Genomic DNA, 24,150 nt, shown 5'->3' with positions numbered 1-24,150 from the left:
TAGCACCCAGAGTTGACATGCATAACATCTTGAAATAATACAATGACATTTGAAGAATTATTAAGAAGGGAATGAAAAATAAAACTGAGGATGTCATAATGCCTCTGTATCTCTCCATGGTGAGACCGCACCCTGTGCGGATATAGCTGCACTGGAGAAAGTGTAGAGAAGGGTGACCAAAATGATAAGGGGAATGGAATGGCTGCCATATTAAGAAAGGCTAACGAAGTTAGGGCTGTTCAGTTTGGAGAAGAGACAAGTGAGGGAGGATATGATAGAAGTCTACAAAATCATGAAAGGACTTGAACAAGTTAATGTAAATCAGTTATTTACTCTTTCAGATAATAGAAGGACCAGGGGGCACTCCATGAAGTTAGCAAGTAGCTCGTTGAAAACAAATCGAAGAAAATTCTTTTTCACTCAGCGTATAGTTAAGCTCTGGAATTCATTGCCAGAGCATATGGTTACAGCAGTTAGTGTAACTGGGTTTAAAAAAGATTTGGATAAGTTCCTAGAGGATAAATCCATAAAGTGCTATGATTGTAATTAATAAGCAATAGTAGCTCGTGATATATCTAATGTTTGGGTACTTGCCAGGTACTTGTGACTTGGATTGGCCACTGTTGGAAACAGGATATTGGGCTTGATGGACCCTTGATCTGACCCAGTATGGCATACCTTCTTATGTTATGTAAGGGGATGTATTTAGTCTTGCTCTCTGCTTCAATGGCAGGGGGAAATGTGGAAAAGAGGATTTACATTCAGACAACATCCAACAAGGCATTGATCTGTGTAGTCTGGGTAAACAAGCATCGGAGTAACCTGCTTGATGTGGCGGTTACTACCCTTTACCATTAAGCCTTATGATTCACCTTCGATGCAGCTCCAACATTACTCTCTGCATCAAAGGAGGGGTGGCAGGAAATTTGAATCAAAAGTAACCAACAAGGGCCCTGAACTTGGTGGTCGGTGAAACAGATAAGTATGGGAAAATAAGTGTGGGAGCTTGCTGGGCAGACTGGATGGGCCAATTGGCCTTTTTCTGCTATCATTTCTATGTTTCTATGTTTGAAGGCTCATGTACAAAAACACTTTTGGTTGATAATTATGCTGTTCCAATACACAGCCTGCAAAGACTCCTTGAATTAATATGAACAGATACAAAAGAGAACATTATTTTCCTTCTCATACTGCATTCAGGGCATGTTTTCCATACTAAACAATCCAAACTCCATGAAAAGTCCATGCTTAATGCATAATTTTAGACTAAACTTATAGTGAATTGGCTGATTTTGTCCCCTCAATGTAAAATCAGAAATTGGGCATAATTGCATGACATTCATAAGAGGATTTTCTCTGCTTTTATTTTCTGGCCTGAATTTGGACCTGCATAGTCTCAAGCCTCAGAAGTTAATTACGTTAATCATTTCATTCCGTTATGGTAGATGAAAAACATGAGCATATTTTCACATTTAATTAACACATCCATCCAGCTGGAAAGTGAACCAGCATAGCAAGTCAGCCGAGTGAAGATTCCTTGTCATAATATTAGTCTTGTCTGAAAACCCTTTTGCCAGCCGTGTGGTGGTCCATTGCAGCATCCCAAGCCCACTGAAATTGGCTGTCCAGTGTGCTATCAAATAAAAGGTTCCAGATAATTGCGGCAGGAACACACCAGAGTGCACCTTTCAGCATGATCTGAAGGCGTGATAATCTTGTCAAGTATTGTGCAGTGGATGCCTAGGTACATAAACACTGGTCAATTAAAGCGCTTATTATCTAAAGCTTCTGGAAAACCATACTTCTAACAGACACCTGGATTGAAAAATTAATTAACCTTATCATCAGTGAACCAGATTCTGAGCATTATAAATGACAAATGTTTGCGTTTGTAGTAAATCAGACATTCAGCCTTTTTCCCATTTGCTGCTGTCTAGTGAAGTAAAACATTTTAATAAGTTTGTTTTGTAATGGTGAGGACATAGAATAATAGAAGGAAAAATAGCACTTTTTTCTTACTATCTCCCTGGATCAGATTCACTTATTTTCTTTTCATAGCCATTACAAAGTATCTATAAAGTGCCAATTTTCTCTTTTGTCTTTTGCTACTAAGGAAGATACCAGATTATTGAAGGAATCATTTCTCCAGTCAGCGATACGTATGGAAAGAAAGGCCTGGCTTCGGCAAAGCACCGAGTAGCAATGGCTCAACTTGCACTGGAAACATCCGACTGGATTAGAGTGGATCCTTGGGAGAGTGACCAGGATGGGTGGACCGAGACTGTAAAGGTGTTGAGGTAATAACCTGATTGTGCTGATAAAGAATTAAAATCCAGGGTCTTAATCTTAATTGGTATCAGTATGTAACATAAATAAGGCACAACAGGACTGTAGTAATTTTATGTCTTGATTGTGTATCTCATACCTACAATTTACATGGAACAGGTAAGCAACTTTGTTTTCTGCATGGACAAACAGGATAAAACAGTCCTACATGCAGGTGATGTCATTCACAGCACAGTACATGGAGAGTTTGTGTATTGACTAGAATAACCTAAAAAGCTTTGCACTGCACCAAGCAACCTTCAGCGAAGCCCCTTTAGACAATGCCTACCATTGATACTGTCTGCTCCACCTCGTCTTAGAGCAATGCTTCTCAACCCAGTCCTCGGTTTATCTCATGCATATTCATTATGGATATCCTGAAAACCTTACTGGCTAGATATGCCCCGAGATCTAGGTTGAGAAGCACTGTCTTATAGGTGAAAAGAAATGGTGGTGTTCTTCTTCCATATGAAAGCTGCAAATAAGTCCTCCAGAGGTGAGGAACGTCTCATATGTGGAAGGGTCTGAAGGCAAGTGAGGTGACTTTCCCTAGCTTTCTTCATCCCCTGAGATAAGGACTGGATTTGTATTCCTGCTCCCAAGCAGGTACAGAGTCAGGATCTGAGCCTCCTAGTTGAGGGATTCTAGCTCTTGGTTTGTCAATTTGTCCCTGTCCTCACTGAGCCTTTTAATCACCTGCTTGAACCTGCTAGGATATAGTCAGCAGAGCTATCAGGACCTCCTGAATGATCTTTACCAAGACACGTCTGTCAACAAAGCCCTGCAGTAGGTTCTCAAAGCCCAGGTTGAAGAAGTTGAAGACCCCTGCTGGATTGGGGAAGGTCCTGCTGAGTTGGGAAAGGTGGCCTTGAGGTTTCAGGCGGTGCTGTGTCCCTCAGACATGACCCAGTGTCTTCTTTTGATGGTCCAATAGGTTCTGCTGTGGAGCTCAACTTCGATGGAGCCTTCAATGTAGAAGAATTTTCTTTTGATGTTGACAGAATTTTTCTTGATGATGTTGTGGTTTTCACATCAATTGAGCTCATTATTGACAGAGTGAAGATGGGCATTAATGGACTCCTTGATAGGTTTCTCAGCATCGAAGGCATAAACATTAGAGTTGTCCTAGTGAATCTTCCTTGACATCGATGATGACACTGTTGTGGTGCTCAATGGTGACATGGGCACCATCGATTTTCCTGAGGGTTCCATGACTTCAGCCAAGCCTTTTGGGAGAGCGAAACTCCTGGACATCATCCAGAGCACCAGCAGATGTGACTGATGGGCTTTGATGATTGGTGAACTGAGACTCCCTGTGGGCTGTCTGCAGCTCTCATTTTACTCCTGGAATCTGCCTTCTGCAGAGAGTGGGTAGAGAGTAGGGGACCAGTGGCTTTGTTTTTCTTTTCCCGCTCTCAAGTGACCATGCATGTGAGTTCTTGTATTTTCCTGGGAACAGAGTAATCAGCTGTAGAACTGTCTGGAATAGGACCTGCAGGCAAATCCTGTGCTGTTTGATTGTCCTGAGTGGCATCTGTGAACAGACTGAACAGTTATAAAATTATGGTCTGTTGCCAGGCAGTGGATGCATTAAGCATGATTGTTTATAAGTTAACATTTTTGCTTTATAGGCTGTATACTTCTTGAACTGCAGACTTTTTTGTCAGCCATGGGTACACCAGGGCTCCTGTCAAATTGGAATTTATAAAGTTGTAATTTTTTTCTTTCCATCCTAAGGGGAAAAAAAAGCTAAAAGAGGAAAACTCACAAGAGAAAAAGTCTCTTCCAACAACTTAGGGGCGAAAAAGATTGCTTTTCCCTTTTTTCTTTTTTTTTTAAATACAGAAGTTAATAGGAAAGAAAAGGAAATATGAGGAAACTAGAGAAGATATAAATCCTGAGGGAACATCTATAAATAACAGGTTGCTGCTGATCACTGCAGTCCATTCTATGAATAACAAAAGTGACTGGTTATCCTACTGTTCATGCTTACCCTGGAATATGGTTTATCACAATATATAGGTTTATTCTCCTGTTACTCCTATGGACATTGTACTGCCCTCAGCTCTCGCTCTCTTAGGAGCCAATGCAATACAGTGCGCTCAGCCGAGTGCGGGTTAAATAAGCAGGATTAGCGCCTATTTAACGCGTGTCCGACGCAGCGTGAACGAGTTAGTGCTCATCACATGCAAATGCATGTGAATGAGGCTATTACTCATTCACTCCAAATGCAAAAAAATAAATGTGCGTCTCAGACGCACATTTATCGCTCATCTATTAACGTCTGCCTGGAGCAAGCGTTAATAGCTGAGCGCACTGAAAAAAAGTACTTTTCTGTACTTTTTTAAAAGTTAAAAAGAAAAAAAATAAACCTCTGCCAACCGCCTTGAAGACCGACACAGATATGCTCGGTGTCAGTTTTCATAACCGGCCAGCTGCAGTAATGAAAACCAACACCGATAAACTCTGCATCGGTTTTCATAACCGGCTGACTGTAGTTATGAAAACCGAAGCCGAGTTTATCGGCGTCTGTGTTCATAACCGGCAGACCGCCGGTAACCACGGGGTCGCATTAGCAAGCAGGCGCTAAGGTCGCGCAAGCGACCCTAGTGCCTCCTTGCTAGCCCGACCCCCTAATTTGCGTATTGCATGGTGCCCCCTTTGCGGGCGCCATGCATGCATTAAGAAAGCGGGTGCTGAAAAGTCAGCGCCCGCTTTCCGCAAATAATATTGCATCGGCCCCTTAGCTTGAATACCTGCACAGTCAGTTAAACCTTTTTCCTTTCTCAGCTTCAAATACCAGAGAACTCAATTCTTGAATACTAAATAACATAAGATTCACTGTAGATGTCAAGGTATCAAGGATAGCTGCATAGACAGCAGAGTCCAATTTTGCCATTAAGTTTTTGAAAGTTCAGTAGTCAGAGAAGAAACAACTGCAGCTGTGATAGAAGCTGTAGTAGTAGTAGTAACGGGATAGGAATAAACAGATGAAAAAACAATGCTTTAAGTAGCCTATAGAGGAAAATTAGATAAAGCTGCTAGCTTGCAAGGAGCCTCTTGTAATTGAAAGTCTTTGCAGGAAATGAAAAGTCCCGGGCATTCCTTAGGGCAAGGAACCAATGACAGCAGGCAAGAGAACATAGACAAAGCAAAACAGGAAAGATCCAATAAAGAGCTCAGAATCATTCAAAAGATAACCAATCAGGAGAGAGAGCTCTACAACATGTAGAGAACTCAAACTGTGCAATATCAGTGAGATGACACAGGATGGCAGCATATCAAGGCAATATGTATACATATATATTTAAATATACTGCGAAGACAGAACAGGCGCACACACATCTTGAAGCATGGTTTATCTGTTCTGTTTGCTTAGCTTGAAGCTTAGTTTATGCCAGTATTCAAGCTTGTTGTGCAGTATGGTTTAACCCCACGTGCAAGCATACTTTGAAACATCATTGGAACCTTTATTTCTGCTTTCTCTGGCAATACATTAACCAGTAATGAAATAATGAAAGCCCTTCCACAGGTAAAACTCTTTTACTCACAGATTTGGGCTTATTGTTTATTGCCTACTCTCTTTGGGGCCGAGCGCCCTGTATAACCCACAGTCCAACGTGGGTTAAAAAGGCGCTAATCCACCCCTAATGCAATAGGGGGATTAGCGTCTATTTAACCCGCATCGGACGCAGAGTGAATGTAATAGCACTCATCACATGCAAATGCATGTGAATGAGGCTATTACTCATTCACTCCGCATGCAATAAAATAAATGTGCTTCTCAGACGCACATTTATCGCTCAGCTATTAACGCCTGCATGGAGCAGGCGTTAATAGCTATTACAGAAAAGCAGAAAAATTAGCTTTTCTGTACTTCTTCTCTTAAGTAAAAAATAAAAAAAAATAGCTCGGCAGACCGCCGAGTTATGAAGACAGACGCCGGTAAACTCGGCGTCTGTTTTTATAACCGGCAGTCTGCCAGTAATGAAAATGGTCGTGTTAGCAAGGAGGTGCTAAGGTCACGCAAGCAACGCTTGCGCCTCCTTGCTAGCGTGACCCCCTAATTTGGGTATTGCATGGCACCCTCCTTTCGGGCGCCTTGCGCGCTTTAGGAAAGCGGGCGCTGACTTTTCAGCGCCTGCTTTCTGCGCTTTATATTGCATCGGCCCCTTTGTAGGTAAATGTACATGTTTATGTCTACAATGTCTGCACTTGCACCTACAGTAAATAAATAAATAAAATGCAATGTATTGAGGAGGAGGGATCCAAGATGGCCACACTGGTAGGACGCACTTGAGAATGCTCCTTGGGTCCTTACGAGGAAGACATACCACTAGGAAGTGGAGAGCCAAGGAGAGAGAAGTAACACAACATACCACGATTACAGGCCCGATGGACTTTCATTTGCGGCGAGGTTCAGAGACTCTGGGAGTTGGCTCGCTGGGGAGCTCGAGGGAGGAAGCTGAACCTGAAGTTCCCCTAGAGCTGCAAACATCTCTTTCCCCAGAGGAACGGAGTGCTCCAACCAATCCGGCTGAAGCCAGATCCCTGGGCCTACCCTGGGAGGCAGCATCGCCGGAAAGGAGCAACGCTACAGGAACTTGGGGAGTGGGGGGTAAAACCCTCTGGAGAGCCATCTACCATCGCGGGACCAGATGAACAGGTTTCTCTATCCGAACGTCGACAGCAGGATGAAGAGGTAATAGATTTTCACCCATTAGATCTGGTGAGGCCCTCACAGATCAACTTAGAAGCTATCTGGGATGCGGTATCTTCCCTAAATATTAATATTGCCTCACAATTGAAACCAATAGTTAAATCATTAAGTGGGTTGGAGAGCCTTGTGAGTACTATGGAAAAGAATACAGAGGACAGTGGAAACCTGAGAAAAGAAGTTTCTGCCATGAAGGATATGCAAAGTTTAATTGTGAAAGAAAATGTAAGTATAAAATATAAACTAGAGGCAATTGAAAACCAAGCTCGGGCGAAAAATATACGAATCCTTAATTTTCCCAAGGCCCTCTAATTACACCCAAAGATATGTGGAGAAAATACTTGCTGGAAAATCTTAAAATACCAGAACAAACTTTTCCCCTGATATCAAGAATTTATTATCTTCCACCCTTTTAAGAAGGGAACTGAGGAACAGCGAGGAGGCCAGATATTCACTTTGCTCGATTCACGTTTGGCTATTACAAATATTATTGAGACATCATCACAGGAGGACACGGTCTTACCAGCCACACTTATTGTTTCCTTTCTTTTAGAAAGTGATCAAGAATAGATTCTTAAAAGATTCTTTAGGAAAATTTTCTTGGACTGAATGTACGTGTGTTTCCCGATTTTAGCCTGAGAAACTCAAAAGAAGAGGAAACAATTTTTGATTTGAAAACCACGGGTTATAGAAATGGGGGCAGCTTTTTTTCCTTAAGTTTCCGTGCAAATGCATAATTAAATATCAAAGTGCCTCATATGTTTTTTATACCCCCTCACAGCTTTCCTCTTTTGTTAGTGAAAAGTATGTACCTGTGGCTAGGTCTTCTCCCATTACCTAAAAATGTAGGTCCCGCAAGGATACCGTTCGTAATGAAAGGGCCTCGTTATACCAGTTTTTTTCCTTAATGTTCAAAATACAATTTTCCTGGGGTGTGGTATTGGATCCCTATTGAGGACTAATACATATTGGGTAAATACCATAATTGTTTGATACCTTAACTATTTGTTCCAGATATATTATGGAATGCCATGTATGTTTTTTCATTCAAGTATGTAATTAATTCTTGAATATATAAGGAAATTAATAAACAAAGAATTATATAAATAAAAAAAATACAGTGTTTTGGAAGTATTTCCAAGGCACAGTTAGGTTGGTAGCAGGAATTATGTGTGTAGTTCTAAATAATCAGAACTATCCATGTAGTTTTGCCTTGAAAAACTGCTTGCAGAAAAAGACCAGAGGGCCTCCCTAGTCTGCCCATCCACTCCAACTAGTCAGCCTTAAAATTGCTGTCACTCCCTCAGATATCCTCTGTGTTTGGCCCATGCTTTCTTAAATTCAGATACTGTCCTTGTCTCCACCATTTTCATGGGGAGGCTGTTCCATGCATTCATTACTAGGGATGTGAATCGTTTTCCATATCGTCTTAACGATAGAAATCGTGTGGCAGGGCAAGAAAATCGTCTTAGGCACGATTTTTTAGTTAAAAAATCGTTAAAAATCGTTTTTTCCGATTAGTGCGCACTAACTCGAGTTAGTGCGCACTAACTGGGAGTTAGTGCGCACTAACTGAAAATGATATAATTTGACACTTTTCAGGTCAGTTAAGGTCAGTTTAGGAATGAATATGTATTCCTATTGGCTGCCCTCTTATTTATTCATGTTACCAAGTTTCCTACTGACAGTATATGGGGGATGGGAAATGGAAACAGTTGGTAGCTTGACAAAACAAGTAATGTGATCAGTCAATGTGACTAGAACTTGTGCCCTAACCCTGATACCAGGGGTATTGTGATCTTCCTGCACACAGTGCCCTATCCCTATTAATACCAGGAGTGTTGTGATCTTCCTGCACACAGTGCCCTATCCCTAATACCAGGGGTGTTGTGATCTTCCTGCACACAGTGCCCTATTCCTGATACTGGGGGTGTTGTGATCTTCCTGCACACAGTGCCCTATTCCTGATACCGGGGGTGTTGTGATCTTCTTGCACACATCCCGGTATCAGGGATAGGGCACTGCATGCAGGAAGATCACAACACTCCTGGTATTAATAGGGATAGGGCACTGCATGCAGGAAGATCACAACACTCCTGGTATTAATAGGGATAGGGCACTGCATGCAGGAAGATCACAACACCCCTGGTATCAGGGATAGGGCACTGTGTGCAGGAAGATCACAATACCCCGGAGGAGTGAGGGTCAGGCAGCTCCCCCCTGTCTGTGAAGCCAGCCTCTCACTAGTAATGCAGGGAGGGAGCTGTCTCAGACTTCACCATCCTCCCCCCCCCCCTCACCCACACACCATTCACTAGCTGGGACATGGGGGAAGTCAGGAGTGAGGGTCAGGCAGCTCCCCCCTGTCTGTGAAGCCAGCCACTCACTAGTAATGCAGGGAGGGAGCTGTCTCAGACTTCACCATCCTCCCCCCCCCTCACCCACACACCATTCACTAGCTGGGACATGGGGGAAGTCAGGAGTGAGGGTCAGGCAGCTCCCCCCTGTCTGTGAAGCCAGCCTCTCACTAGTAATGCAGGGAGGGAGCTGTCTCAGACTTCACCATCCTCCCCCCCCCCCCCCTCACCCACACACCATTCACTAGCTGGGACATGGGGGAAGTCAGGAGTGAGGGTCAGGCAGCTCCCCCCTGTCTGTGAAGCCAGCCTCTCACTAGTAATGCAGGGAGGGAGCTGTCTCAGACTTCACCATCCACCCCCCCCCCTCACCCACACACCATTCACTAGCTGGGACATGGGGGAAGTCAGGAGTGAGGGTCAGGCAGCTCCCCCCTGTCTGTGAAGCCAGCCTCTCACTAGTAATGCAGGGAGGGAGCTGTCTCAGACTTCACCATCCTCCCCCCCCCCTCACCCACACACCATTCACTAGCTGGGACATGGGGGAAGTCAGGAGTGAGGGTCAGGCAGCTCCCCCCTGTCTGTGAAGCCAGCCTCTCACTAGTAATGCAGGGAGGGAGCTGTCTCAGACTTCACCATCCTCCCCCCCCCCTCACCCACACACCATTCACTAGCTGGGACATGGGGGAAGTCAGGAGTGAGGGTCAGGCAGCTCCCCCCCTGTCTGTGAAGCCAGCCTCTCACTAGTAATGCAGGGAGGGAGCTGTCTCAGACTTCACCATCCTCCCCCCCCCCTCACCCACACACCATTCACTAGCTGGGACATGGGGGAAGTCAGGAGTGAGGGTCAGGCAGCTCCCCCCTGTCTGTGAAGCCAGCCTCTCACTAGTAATGCAGGGAGGGAGCTGTCTCAGACTGGTATCAGGGTTAGGGCACTGTGTGCAGGAAGATCACAACACTCCTGGTATTAATAGGGATAGGGCACTGTAAGAGATGACTGTAGTAGATTGAATAAAGATCTGATGTTTCTGCTCTCCTCACACCAAACAAAAACAACACACAAGCAGAGAAGCCCTTCTTACAAAGCTGAGCTAGTGAGTTAAGTAGGAGGAAAAGTAAACATACTGGTGCCAGTGTGGCTACTTAAAAAATACACTTACCAACAATCAATTACATATATTTGAACTGTGTACAGTTCCAGCCAGGACCACCTTTCTAAAATGCACAGTGATTGGCAAATTCATCATGCACTAGCATTTCAGGTGCCTGCTAACAAAAATAATAAACAAACAAGCTCTAGTCAGGTGAGTGCTGATCATTACATTACTTTTTTTGTCAAGCTTCCAACTGTTTCCATTTCACATCCCCCCAACCATATTGGTAACATCAATAGATAAGAGCACAGCCAGCCAATAGGAATACATACATACATATTCATTCCTAAGTGACCTTTACTGACCTGGGAAGTGTGAACACTTTGTTTCATTTTCTGTTGGTGTTCGTTAGTTTCCAGTTCCATTTCCCATCCCCCCAACCATCACCTCAGTGGTAACCTTGGTAACATCAATAGATAAGAGGGCAGCCAGCCAATAGGAACACATATTCATTCCTAACTGACCTTCAGTGACCTGGAAAGTGTTTATTTGTATCATTTTCAGTTAGTGCGCACTAAATCGAGTTAGTGCGCACTAACGGGGAGTTAGTGCGCACTAACACGATTTAACGATTTTTAACGATAAATCATTAGAATTTCTATTGTATCGTGTTCTATAACGATTTAAGACGATATAAACATTATCGGACGATAATTTTAATCGTTGAAAAACGATTCACATCCCTATTCATTACCCTATCTATAAGGAAATATTTCCATAGATTGCTCCTGATTCTACCCCCTTTCACCCTCAACACATGACCCCTTGTTTTAGAGCTTCCTTTCCTTTGAAAGAGGCTAGTGTTCCTGTGCATTGAAAACTTGGAGGTATTTAAATGTCTCTATCCTGCCTTTCTTCTAGGGCAGGGGTCAGGAACCTTTTTGGCTGAGAGAGCCATAAACGCCACATATTTTAAAATGTAATTCCATGAGAGCCATACAATATGTTTAAAACTAAATACAAGTAAATGTGTGCATTTTATGTAAGATCACACTTTTAAAGTACAATAAGTCTCTGAAAATATTACACCAGGCCTTAAGACACCAATACATCTCCTATTAGGAAAAAGGACCAAGTCAGGCTGCTATAGAGTCCTACACAGAAACTACACGCCAGCAGAAAACCTCACCTGAATCACGTGCTGTCCCTCACCTAACATAGAATAAAGAGACCAAAACGCATAACAAGAAGCATGCAGACAAAAACTGAATTGGAAACTGCAACAAGCCAGAGTCTCTGTATGCAGTGTAACAAAGGAAAAAAGAAACATCACACATCCTTATAAAACAAATCAAGAAATATAAAATCATCAGCAGTAAAACTGTACTAACAAAAAGAACATATTTCGAAACAGCTGATGAGTGGAATATCCAATAATTAAAAACTCATATAAAACATTTCCAGATACCAACAAAATATTTCAAAATAGCAGACACAAAGATCCAGTAATGAAAAATAATAAGGATACAAAAATTTTTTTGTTCTGCATACCTGGGAACGTTTGATATCCAGGTGTCCTGAGATTGTTCTGAATTAGCAGGAGGTGGGGTGGTTTGCTTGGAACTTTCTCCTCTCTCAGTCACATACCAGCGCTCTCTCTCACACTGGCTCTCAATGACACACCTATACACACATGCTCTCAGTCACTCACATATACAAATGTTTTTTCTCTCTCACTTATATAGGCTCTTAATTACACATTTACACACATGCTGTCTATCTTTTCACGCTTACACACACACAGGCTTTCAATCACATAAATACATGCTGTCTTTTTCTCTCACACACAGACTCATTCACATGCTTACAAACATGTCCTCTCTTTCTCTCATTTACACACAGGCTCTCAATCACATACTCACATGCTCCCTCACCTAAATCAGCTCTCAATCACACACATAGTCTCTCTCTCTCATTTAAACACATGCTCTCAATCACATACTCACATGCTCCGTCACCTAAATCAGCTCTCAATCACACAGACACACATGGTCTCTCTCTCTCATTTAAACACAGGCTCTCAATCACATACTCACATGCTCCATCACCTAAACCAGCTGTCAATCAGACACAGACACACATGATCTCTCTCTTACTTATACACACAGGCTCTTAATCATACATACACATGATCTCTCTCACACACAAAGGATCTCAATCATACACACATACTCTTTCAAACAAACAGGTTTTCAATTACAAACTTACACATACAGGTTCCCAATGGTAAACTTACATTCATGCTCTCTCTCTCACAGGCAGGATCTCAATCAGACATACTCTCTTTCACATATACAGGCTCTCAATCATTCACATACATGCAATCTCTCACTCACACACACAGGATCTCAAACACACATGCTTGCTCGCTCATTCATTCACTCTCTCTCTCCCCCTTCCCCCCCCCCCCCCCGGGAACTCGCGGCAGCAGCAGCCACCTCCCAACGCTAACCTCCTTCATTTTCAGCCCTCGCGGAGGCGAAGGCGGAGTCCCATCGGCCGCGGTTGAAGATTTTCATTTTCCTCCGAGCCGCGCTGCAGTCTTCTTCCCGTCGGACACTAGCGTGCCTGCGCGGGTCTTCCCGCGCAGGCACCCGATGCTCTCCACTTCCTCTTCCGGGCCGCGGGAAGAAGAGAGCACCGGCGTGGCACCCGGCTGACACCCGATGACTCCCGCGCAGGCACCCGGATGACTCCAGTCGGCATGCTCTCTTCTCCTCCCCCCCGCGGCCCGGAAGAGGAAGTGGTGAGCATCGGGTGCCTGCGCGGAAGAAGAGACGACGCTAGTGTGGTCTCTTCTTCCCGCGCAGGCACCCGATGCTCTCCACTTCCTCTTCCGGGCCGCGGGGGGGGGGGGAGAAGAGAGCACGCCGGTGCCGCTGACTCCAGCTGTCCTGCCGCGTTCCGCCCGGGCTGACAGCATTTTAAGCCCGGGCGGCGGAGGACCGGGGAGCAGCTGGGTCAGCGGGGAACCGCGAAGTATGGCGACACTTGTCTGCGAGCCAGATGCAGCCCTCAAAAGAGCCATATCTGGCTCGCGAGCCATGGGTTCCCGACCCCTGTTCTAGGGTATACATGTTTAGATCTTTAACTCTGTCCCTATATGCTTTAGAACGAAGACCACAGATAATTTTAGTAGTTAACTTCTGTACCAAATTCATCCAGTGGTTATCCTTTTCAAGATGTCTCCGGAGCTATATACAGTATTCCAAATGAGGTCTTACTAGGGACTTATACAGGGGCAATATTACCTCCTTTTTTCTGCTGACCATTCCTCTCCTTATGCATGTGAGGGAGTGTACAGAAACTCCCTCACAACACTTTAAAGGACCAGCCACAACTATCTGGCCAGGTCCTCCTTAAGAGTTAGCCCAGGAAGGATCCCTGTAGCCTTGGATAAGAAGGCAGGGCCCAGAAGGCTGGGGAGGCCTCAGAGAGACGGAAGGAAGCCAGCTTATACAAGAACTAAGTATCCTTGATTGATGTGAGACTGCTGAGATAAGCAGGCTCTAGGATGTACTTTTGGGTTTGTTTGCGTGAAACCAGCCTCTTTTTGTGCTCCTGGCTGTTTCCCAACTCATCGCCGCTCCCAAGCGACCACAAGGTGTCCAAGCATCTTTCTGGCTTTTGTTGTTGTCTTAGCCACCTGATTGGCCACCTTAAGATCATCAAACATGATCACACCCAGATCCCTCTCTTTCGTGCTTAGAAGAATTTCAACCCCTATACTATACGTCTCCCTTGGGGTTTTGCAAACAAGGAGAATAACTTTCAAATAGCTGCTCGCATGCCCGTGTATGTATGTATATGGGTGCACACAGTAGCTTCAGAATTTTATAATCTGCACGCAAACAATATGTGCAGTTTATAAAATACCAGTACTTATGCATGCAAACATGCTCACGTATGCAAAAACCACATTATGCATAAGTTTGGACTTATCCAGATAAGCTCCAGGCCAGACATTAAAATACCCGTGTATTTTAATATCAAATGTTAAAGATATGCGAGTAGATTTTGCATGCATTATTTAGGCATATTTACCCCCCCCCCCCCCTTTTGTAGGCTTTTACACACGCAAGTTGGGAGATATTCCAGCATGCACGTGGCAATGAAATAACCAGTTTTACCAATTAGTCTCCCAGTTTGCCCAGTCCTTCTGCAGCTTGGGAAAACCTTCCTGACTCGTCAGCCTGAAGACCTCCCATTTCAGCCAGACCCAGTCATTTTTTCACTTTTCAGATGTTTGCAATCACTTAATCCTGATATTGAGCTGGAGTAAATACATGCGAGTAAGGTGCCAAATGTACATGCGTAAATTGTTTACAGAATAGCAATTATTCACACAAATGTTGGCCTGCCCCTTTTTCACATGTGCAAACTTACTTGTGGACTATGATTTACACATGTATGTTGCGGTTTTGAAAATAGCTCTTACTTGAGTATATACCATTTTATATGCTCTAGTCCTATTTTTTTATGCACGCATTTTTTGAAAATTCATCTTTCAGTGCATTAAACCTTAGCTGCCAGACCCTAGACCAGAGCTTTCCAAACTTTTCATGTTGGTGACACACTTTTTAGACAAACATAATTTCGGGACACAGTAATTAGTCTACAAGCAAACCGGAGGTTAAAGGTTAAATGAATGAAATGTATTTCGACAATTTATGTATGTTTCCTTAAATATATACATAATAAAATGTTTCACGACACAACATATCTTGTGAAAACCTTTCATTTATATTAAAAAATATATAATATTCCAAGATTAATGTTATTGTTATAATTTATGAGTAACAATAATAAAACAAAGTTATTGTGTTATTCAATTTACTTCTTTAATGAGATATATGATCTTGATGGGATGAACACAGCTTTTGAATATTTGGTGTTAATAAAAAAGTCCAAAGGGTCTTCTGCATAATTTTAAAAAGCTGGCCAGTTTCACACTATAAAATTATTTGATAGCCTCATACAACTAATTCTATATGGCTATGAGAGTGAAATCTGGAATTTATAGGAAGGGACAGAATGTCAATATAAATCCTGCACCTCCAGTTCTGTAACTCTGTGCATCCATTGAAATTCCCCCAAACAATGGAGCTTGGATGTTTCCCTTACAGCTCATCATACTAAAAGATATTTTCAAATGCTGGTGTCACCTCACAGTAACAGCAGCACAAACACCTTCCACTGCCAGGCACATTGTGAACTAAAATAAAACCTCGCAAAAAAGACACTCAAAATCTATACTGCAATCCCATTGTAACATAACAGTAATAACACCAAGGACTCAAACAACAATAACCCTACCTGTGAAAAAGCATGGGTAAATATTACACTGGGTCCTAGAATACCAACACACCACCTACTGAGGAAACAAAACAAACCCGATTGCTATAGATCCCTATGCTAGCAGAATCTCTCATCATGGTCACACACACAGAGCAGAGACAGACCCTCACCAAATACAGAATACAAAATAAAGGAGCACAAATTAGACAAAAACTGAAATGGAAACTCCAAGAAGCCAGACTCTGTGTATTAACAATGGAAAAACAGAACCACCATTCCTCATAAAACAAACAAAATCAAGAAACATAAAGCATCAGTTATAACAGTAAAACCATACTAATAAAAGAATATTTTAAAACTACTGATAAAAAGAATTTCTATTAATTAAAATCATATACATTTTTTACAATTTCCCAGAGGTTATCCTCTCTCACACAGACTCACATGTCCATTCTCTCTCACACATACACTGTCACATACATACACATTCATGCTCTTATACCCACCATAACCTCTCGCTCTCACAGACACTGACACACTCTCAGGCTCTAAGACACTCTCTCCCCCTCCACACACACCCCACACACAAACTCTTACTCCCCTGGATTTTCTCATACACACTCTCTCTGGCTCCCTCACATACAAACACACACACCCAGGCAAGTTCCCAATCATTCTCACACAAACACACACACCCAGGCAAGTTCCCAATCATTCTCACACAAACACACACACCCAGGCAAGCTCCCAGTCATTCTCACACACTAAAACTGACCCCCAGGCAGGCTCCCATTCATTTTCACACCACTCCCTCACCATCCCCCAGGCAGGCACCCATCCATTCACACACATACACCCCCAGGCAGGCACCCATTCATACACATGCACACACTAAAGGCAGACCCCCTCTCTTTCTTTTGCCAGCAACCTCGGAGCCTCTCTCATTCCTCTGCTGCCACTGATGCCACATGGCTATTGGGGAGGCGCTGATTGCTGCTATTGGCACTGAAGCCCATTCTGCTGCTTCCTCTGTGCAGGCCACGTGGGTTTCCAGTTCCTCCATGTTGATCTCGTACATTGTGAGATCCGCATAGAGAAAGTGCTACTCTTGACATTAACAAAGATTACATGTGCCAATCAGTAAAAAGTAATGTATTTCTTTTTTTTTTTTTTTTACCTTTGCTGTCTGATCTTAGTTTTCTAATCGGTTGGTCCCAGGCTTTTTTGTTCCACCTCCCCTTTCTTATTTTTTTGCCAATTCATTTCATATTGTCTTTTTTTCTATTTCTTTTCTCTCCATCTATCTTCTTCCCTCAAACATACAGTCAGGTTCTCATTCTCACATGCCTTCTCTCTCTCACACACACACACAGGCTCTCACTCTCACATGCTCTCTCTCTCATACAATCATTCATACACAGTCTCTCTCTTGCACATGCTGTCTGACTCTCACACACCCAGGCTCTCTCTCACTCCCACATGCTGTCTTGCTCATGCACAGGCTCTCACTGTCACATGCTGTCTCTCTCTCACACACACACACAGGCTCTCACATGCTGTCTCTGCAAATATTGAGATCCTCACTCCCACACCCAATCTCTCAACTCACACAGGCACCCAATCTCTCAACTCATCTCATACATGCACACAATCTCTCAATTCAGCTCATACAGGCACCCAATCTCTCAACTCAGCTCAGCTCATACAGGCACCCAATCTCTCAACTCAGCTAATACACGCACCCAATCTCTCAACTCAGCTCATACACGCACTCTACGGGCCCTCAGCCTCTCTCTTACTTCTGGGCCTCCTCTTCACGGGTCTCTGCAGGATCGGCTCTGCAGCGGCCCTGATCTTCTCGGGCCGATCGCGGCGACTCTGATCTTCTCGGGCCGATCCGATCCGCAGTGGGGCCCCTGCTACCGGGCCTCTTCTCGCCCGCTGCAACAACGCGGCTCCTGTTCTGCACGCGGCTGCTTCATCTCCTTCCTGCCCGTGCGGCTCCGGCAACATTTTTCTTCCGGGGCCGCGTGGGCAGGAAGGAGGCGGAGCACCTGCACGTTTAGACGTGCCCTTTTTCTTCGGCCGTGGTGACGTGAACTCACCACGGCCTTACCGATCTTCCGGCTGCGATTCTTCACTGCTCAGCCGCCAGTGGGATGAGCTCCACCGGCGGCCGCATTGGCTCCCACTTGCCGGTGTGTCACGTGCACCGGGCTTGCGCAACACACCGGCACACCTCAGGCGACACACCAAAGTGTCGCGACACACACTTTGGAAAGCTCTGCCCTAGACCATTCCTTTTGCTTTTCCACACCTACCTGAGTGTCTATCCAGTTGCAAATATTGGTATCATCAGCCAAAAGTCAAACCGTTCCCGATTAATCCTTTCACAGTGTCACTCATGAAAATGATGAAAAGAACTTGCCCCAAGTGCCAATCCCTGCAGCACTTCGTCTCCTCAGAGAGAATATTCTGGTACCCTTTGTCACCTCCCACTCAACTAGTTTCTAACCCGGTCAGTCACCCTAGGTCCCGTGCCAAGAATGCATGGAACCGTGTCAAAGGCCTTACTAGCTCTCCCCCCTCATCCTACTCTCTGGTCACCCAATCAAAGACATTGATTAGATGTCTGACAAGACCTACCTGTGGTAAAGCTATGCTGCCTTGAATCTTGTAATTCATTGGATTCCAGAAGCAGGTGCACATTTTGTGTAGGTACTTTTTCATGGGGCAATAATAAAAGCAGAACTGTCCCTGTAGTTTTGCTTTGATTATTCCCTCAACCCCAAGGGTAAAAACTACCTGCAATATGAATATCACCTCCTATGCAAGCTGAATCTTGTTTCAGTATGTACATTTATCCCAGCATGTGTTCTAATGCTAAAAAATTGCTATCATACTTAAATGCTGTAAAACCTATTAGAATCTGGTGCATGTTCATGCCATAGTTGGATTGTTGGTTTGCACTAGCAATTAAGAGTCCTTCCGGAGCCGAAGGGATGGTAAGTTTTCTTTGTGTGTTTTTTTGTGGGAGTGTGGAACAAAGGAACCAGCTTATCCACTCCCATAAAACACATTGACAATTGTAAACATTAAAGCATGTGAACTGGTGACTCCTCCATAGGATCTTGTAATAAGAAAAGAGACATTTTTCTTTTATATTCTAGCCAACAAAAAGGTTTAAGTGTTGTCTACTTCCTAAGTATTTGTCAGTTGCAGTGTTTTGCTATTGACATCTTTTTTTCAGAGATAGACATGAAAGAATCTCCCTTGTTCAGTACTCCATTTTTCCTTTGTTAAAAAAAAAAAAAAAGAAGATAAAATAACTAGGCTCTAGGGAGCACTTGCCAAGGTTTTTGTGTGTTGATTTCAAGATTTTTCTTTTTCAGCTTGATCACTGCCTCCTAGAGCAGTTCTTTTGTTAGGAATCTTGTATGTGAAAAAAAAGCCAGTCCTTTTATAATTGTGTGGCAATTTTCCACAGGTTTCTTACAGGAAATTTATCTATAATGCCATAGAGTTGACTGTTCATGCATCGGATTTCCAGAACTAAAAATAAATAACTAGATAGATATGACACAGTCTGAATAGCAAAGTTAGCTGGATAAACTTATCTGGCTAACATTGGCGGTATGTTTAATAGTGCAAATGCACTATTGAATATAGCCGGCTATTTTAAAGTTAGCCAGCTAACAATAGCAAACTAACTTTAAGACAGCTCTTTGGCCTGACCAGACTTAGCCAGCCAGCTAACTCAGCTCCTCCCAGTTTTGCCCCCGGAATACCCCTAACTTATTCAGCTAAATTCTAACCGGCTAGAATTCAACCGGATGTGTGCCCAAATATTAATTTAGCTGGCTAACTTCTGAGTTAGCCGGCTAAATGCTTTTTAATATTTAAATTTAAATTTATTGTTTTATACAGTTAACAATATTCAACATATATATATGCAATATTTAACTTTTTAATTATTTTAATTTAATTTAGGTCACGAAAACATTCAATGTTTAATTGTTAATTGTTATTTTTCAATGTTATTTTTCAATGTTCATTGTTCGATGTTCATTGTTCGATGTAAACAACCCCGGTCTGACCTCCCAGACTGGGGCAATCTTTTTGTTTATTGTAAACCGGACTGATTTGTATTGTATACAGGAATTCCGGTATATAAAAATTAAAAATAAATAAATAAAATAAATATGTACCTCAAATATTAATAGAAACATAGAAATGTTAGCATAAAAGGACCATTGGTCCATCCAGTTTGCCTAGCAAGCTTCCCATGGTAGTTTCTGCCGCGCCATGCAAGTTACCCCCATGTATTAGTCAGTGCTGCTTGACGTGCTTTGCTTATGGACTTGGCCGTAGAAGCAGTCCTGTGTTTTTTTCCTTAATGTCTGTGCATCAGTACCCCAGACTGTAAAAAGGTCATGGCTTATTTTGATTGTCTCTGAATCCAAATTCCTCTCTCTCTCCATCCCCACTCCCCTCCTTTGAAGCAGAGAGCGATGCTGCAGTTGCATCAAAAGCATCAAGGCATATTGGTTAAGGGTAGTAACTACTGCTCTGTGCAGGTTGCCCCCCAAGCTTATCAGTTCCCCAGACCGTAAAAATCAGGACCTCATTGGTTACTATCACAATCCAATTCACCTTTTCCCCTGCTGTTGAAGCAGAGAGCAATGATTGAGTTGCATCAAAAGTGTATCCAGGTTTATTAAGAGTAGTAACCACCTCATCAGCAAGTTATCCCCATGCACCCTTTATTTCCTTTAGGACTTAACCGTAGAAGCAGTCCTATGCTTTTTCCCTTATGTCTGCATATCAGTATCCCAGACCATGGAAGTCAGGGCTCTCGGTTGTTGTCTGAATTCAATTCCTCTCTTCCCCCTGCTGTCTATGTGGGGAGCAATGTTGCAGATGCATTAAAAGCATCAAAGCATTTTGCTTAAGAGTAGTAATCTCCATGCCTTTTGCTAAGGATAGTAACCGTCATACCAGCAAGTTACACCCTGCACACATCTCATGTCCTTCCTCTAGCCGTTGGAGATCCAGTGTTTCTCCAAGGACAAGCAGGATGGGCATGCTCAGTGTGCCTGTCAAAGTTTCTAGAAACTTTGACAAAAGTTTTCCGTGCCGGGTTCATCGGATGATATCACCCATGTGTGAGGACTAACATCCTGCTCTCCTTGGAGAATATCTGTTACAGGTAAGCAACTCTGCTTTATCCCATATTCAGAGATGGGATAGAGCTTCTCATTGGCTTCTCAATCACTCATCTTTTAAAAGAAAGGGTCCTTGGCAGACAAAAGAGATACTTTAGACCAGACACAGACAATGCAATTAAAACGCTGTCAAATAAGTCAAAGTTCCAAGTCTAATCCAGATGGAAAGCAATAGAAGCAAAGGTATAAAAACAAGCAGTGAGCTGTATTTGGTACACATGGGCTGAAAGAATCAAGAAATCATGGGGAAGATATTAAGCCCAATAAGGGAGTGACGTAAAAGGGCCTGCCAGCAGGAAAATTTGGAGGCAAAGCCAGGGAAGTGTTACAATGATCTTGTCAGGTTAGGTCTGGACTAGTACTTGGCTAGCTATCTTCTTAATCAAAGGCAAAGTTTATTCACTCATAACAGGTTATCTTCATCTTTTAAACTAGAACACAGGATGTCATAACAGATTCACAGGTACTGGGTTCAACCAAGGATAACTTAGACAAGGTTGCTTCAAGGCAGTGTGAATCAAAGGTACAGTTCAAAACAAGATTACTCACAGGTACTCAGTCAGACAAGGTAAGGCAAGGTTACAGACCATCCAGATTTGGGATCAAAGCACAGTCAGGCCTATGCAATATCATGCACATAAAAAAAAATGCGTTCAAAGTGGATGCATATTTTTTGAATGCACACACATCCACTTTTCCTGGGCGCTCGATGCAATACACAAATAAGCTGCCACGCTAAAAAGGACACGCAATGGATAATTTGTGCATCCCGAGCGCTCTGCATTAGGTGCCCTGGAGAAGTAGCTGTGTGTCCAAGACAGGCTGACCAGATCTCCCTCCCCACCCCCTGGCAGGGCTGTTCCCGATTTGTCCTTTTCACTGACAGTTATCAGTGAAAGGACCAATCCCTTTCAGGACAGCCTTCTGAAAGGGGATTGATCCTTTCACTGACATGTGACAATGAATGGACCAATCGGCAGTAAGTGAAGCAGTGAATAAATTAATATTAAGTGCCATATGTGTGAGGGTTACCAAAATGAGCATCCGTTTTATCCCACAGCAGCTAATTTACTGACACAATACGCGCACACAAAATACATAGCCCTGAGTGTGTATATTTTAGAGATGTGCAGCTGTAAAGCGATTCACTTCGAGCTTCGTTTTTCCCGCAGTGTGGGCTATTTTTTTCGGGGGACCCCAATTTTCAGGTTAGTATGCGCTAACATTTTAAAATTAGCGCGCACTAACCCGAAAATCAAATGTTTCAGAAATTTTGGAAAGATTGCTTTCGTTTATCAGTTCTTCCAAACCAGGACAAATTAGACAATTTCATTGAAATTCATGAAAAATGAATGCACATCCCTAGTATATTGTGCGCCCCGAAATTTTTTTTTTTTTCATCAAGACTTTTTTTTGCATGTGCTGCTTTTGCGGTTCTTCCTACTTTAGGATTGTGGCGCCGTTTTTGTTTTTACGTTGAGCCCTTGACGTGTGGGAAGACTATACACCTGCTCCAGGCAGGCGTAAAATTTGACAGGTTAAAAAGTGCGTCTTAGTCGAATGGGGATTTTTTGCATTGTGGGGTAATAGCTAATAGCAGAGTACACTGGTGCAGGATAAATTATATCACCACCAAAAATTCCACAAAAGCTTTTATTGCGATTCAAAGCAAAGGCAGGTGAAACAATGTTGTAGTGGCGGCAACTCCATGAATTAAAGAGCACATAATTTAGAGCGATCCCCCGACACGGACCGTGTTTCGCTAGGCTGCATCGGGAGGGACCAGCATGTACATTAAAGTCTAAAATATAAACAAAATAATATATAGTGATTACATGAGGTGGTGAAAAATGGCCAGACAATTTTCTAAAACAAACTTACATACCTTCTCAGATGTACAATGGAGCGCAAGCACCCTCAAGGCTGACAGCCATTTAAAGCTAAAAAAGGCGCGAAAGCTGACATTCTCGCGTGAGCTGTCAGAGTTAATTGCTGACACTCTCGCGAGAGCTGTCAAGGCGGAATGCTGCAGCCAAATTGCGGGCTCAGTGAAACAAGTGCCACTCAATATCCTTGTTTAAACCTTTAGGGTAAACTGTATCCAAAGTAAAGATCCATTTCTGTTCCCTCCGACCCAGCACCTCGGGGTAGTTGCCACCCCTTTGGGGACGGCAGACCACCTCGAGGACCGAGAAGAAGAGATCAGCAATGGAGTGGCCGCGTTCCAGCCAATGTGTGACCAGGGGTTCGTCTATCCTACCCAAGCGGATATTCGAGCAGTGCTCGATAATGCGGGTCTTAAGCATCCGAGTCGTTTTCCCAACATACAGAAGGGAGCAGGGGCATTTGATGACGTAGACTACACCTTTCGTGACACAGTCGGATGAGGTACGAATCTTAAACAGCCGGCCCGTGGAGGGGTGAATGAACCCTGTGGACATTTCAGTGTGGCAACACATACTGCAATGTCCACACGGTCTATGGGTAACAAGCATAGGAGAGTCAGCCGTGGAGTGGGTAATGCGTGGAAAAGAGGCTGCATGCACAAGCCTATCACGAAGATTGGAGCCCCGCCGAAAAGTGAAACGCAGGGGACTTTGCAACAACTCCGAAAGTGCCAGCGACCTCCAGTGGCGGCGAATCATGGTAGCAATAGTGTTCCCCAAAATAGAGAAAGGAAGAATGCAATTATTCACAACTTCATCCGACTCGGTGCATCCGACTGCTGCATCTCGCTATTCCTCGATTGCGGCTACTTTTTTAGACTCGGGCCACCCGCCCCCACGGGACACCCGGACTCGACCTCGGGGCACGAACACACGTCCGCAATATACACAGAGATCGGCTCGGGTGACCCGGTCACAAACAGATCTGTGGCAATAACTCTGCAGACAGTGTTTAATCTATCCTCACGCCCTCTATCTGTCTCAGAGACTCGTGTACTACATCAGGGACTCTCGTTTGTACCGACTATAAAGGGAGACATGTTTGATTTGTTTATACATTTACATCGGTTTTTTCCGCCGGTTAAAACTTAAGCTCTTCTTTGCGGATTCACCACCCACACTGGACTT

The 24,150-nt window shown here is 43.6% G+C and overlaps 1 protein-coding gene across 4 annotated transcripts in view; it reads left to right on the top strand.

Moving 5' to 3' along the window:
* NMNAT3 (nicotinamide nucleotide adenylyltransferase 3) overlaps window positions 1–24,150 on the top strand; it is a 151,415-nt gene that overhangs the window by 59,322 nt on the left and 67,943 nt on the right. For all 4 annotated transcript variants that reach the window (XM_029617405.1, XM_029617403.1, XM_029617402.1 and 1 more), the window contains one exon: window positions 2,114–2,297. In XM_029617405.1, coding sequence (XP_029473265.1) covers window positions 2,114–2,297 — 184 coding nt within the window. The remainder of the gene's footprint in view (window positions 1–2,113; window positions 2,298–24,150) is intronic.

Source organism: Rhinatrema bivittatum, chromosome 9 (assembly GCF_901001135.1).
Source record: "Rhinatrema bivittatum chromosome 9, aRhiBiv1.1, whole genome shotgun sequence".
NCBI lineage: Eukaryota > Metazoa > Chordata > Amphibia > Gymnophiona > Rhinatrematidae > Rhinatrema > Rhinatrema bivittatum.
This window is presented reverse-complemented; position numbering and strand designations above follow the sequence as displayed.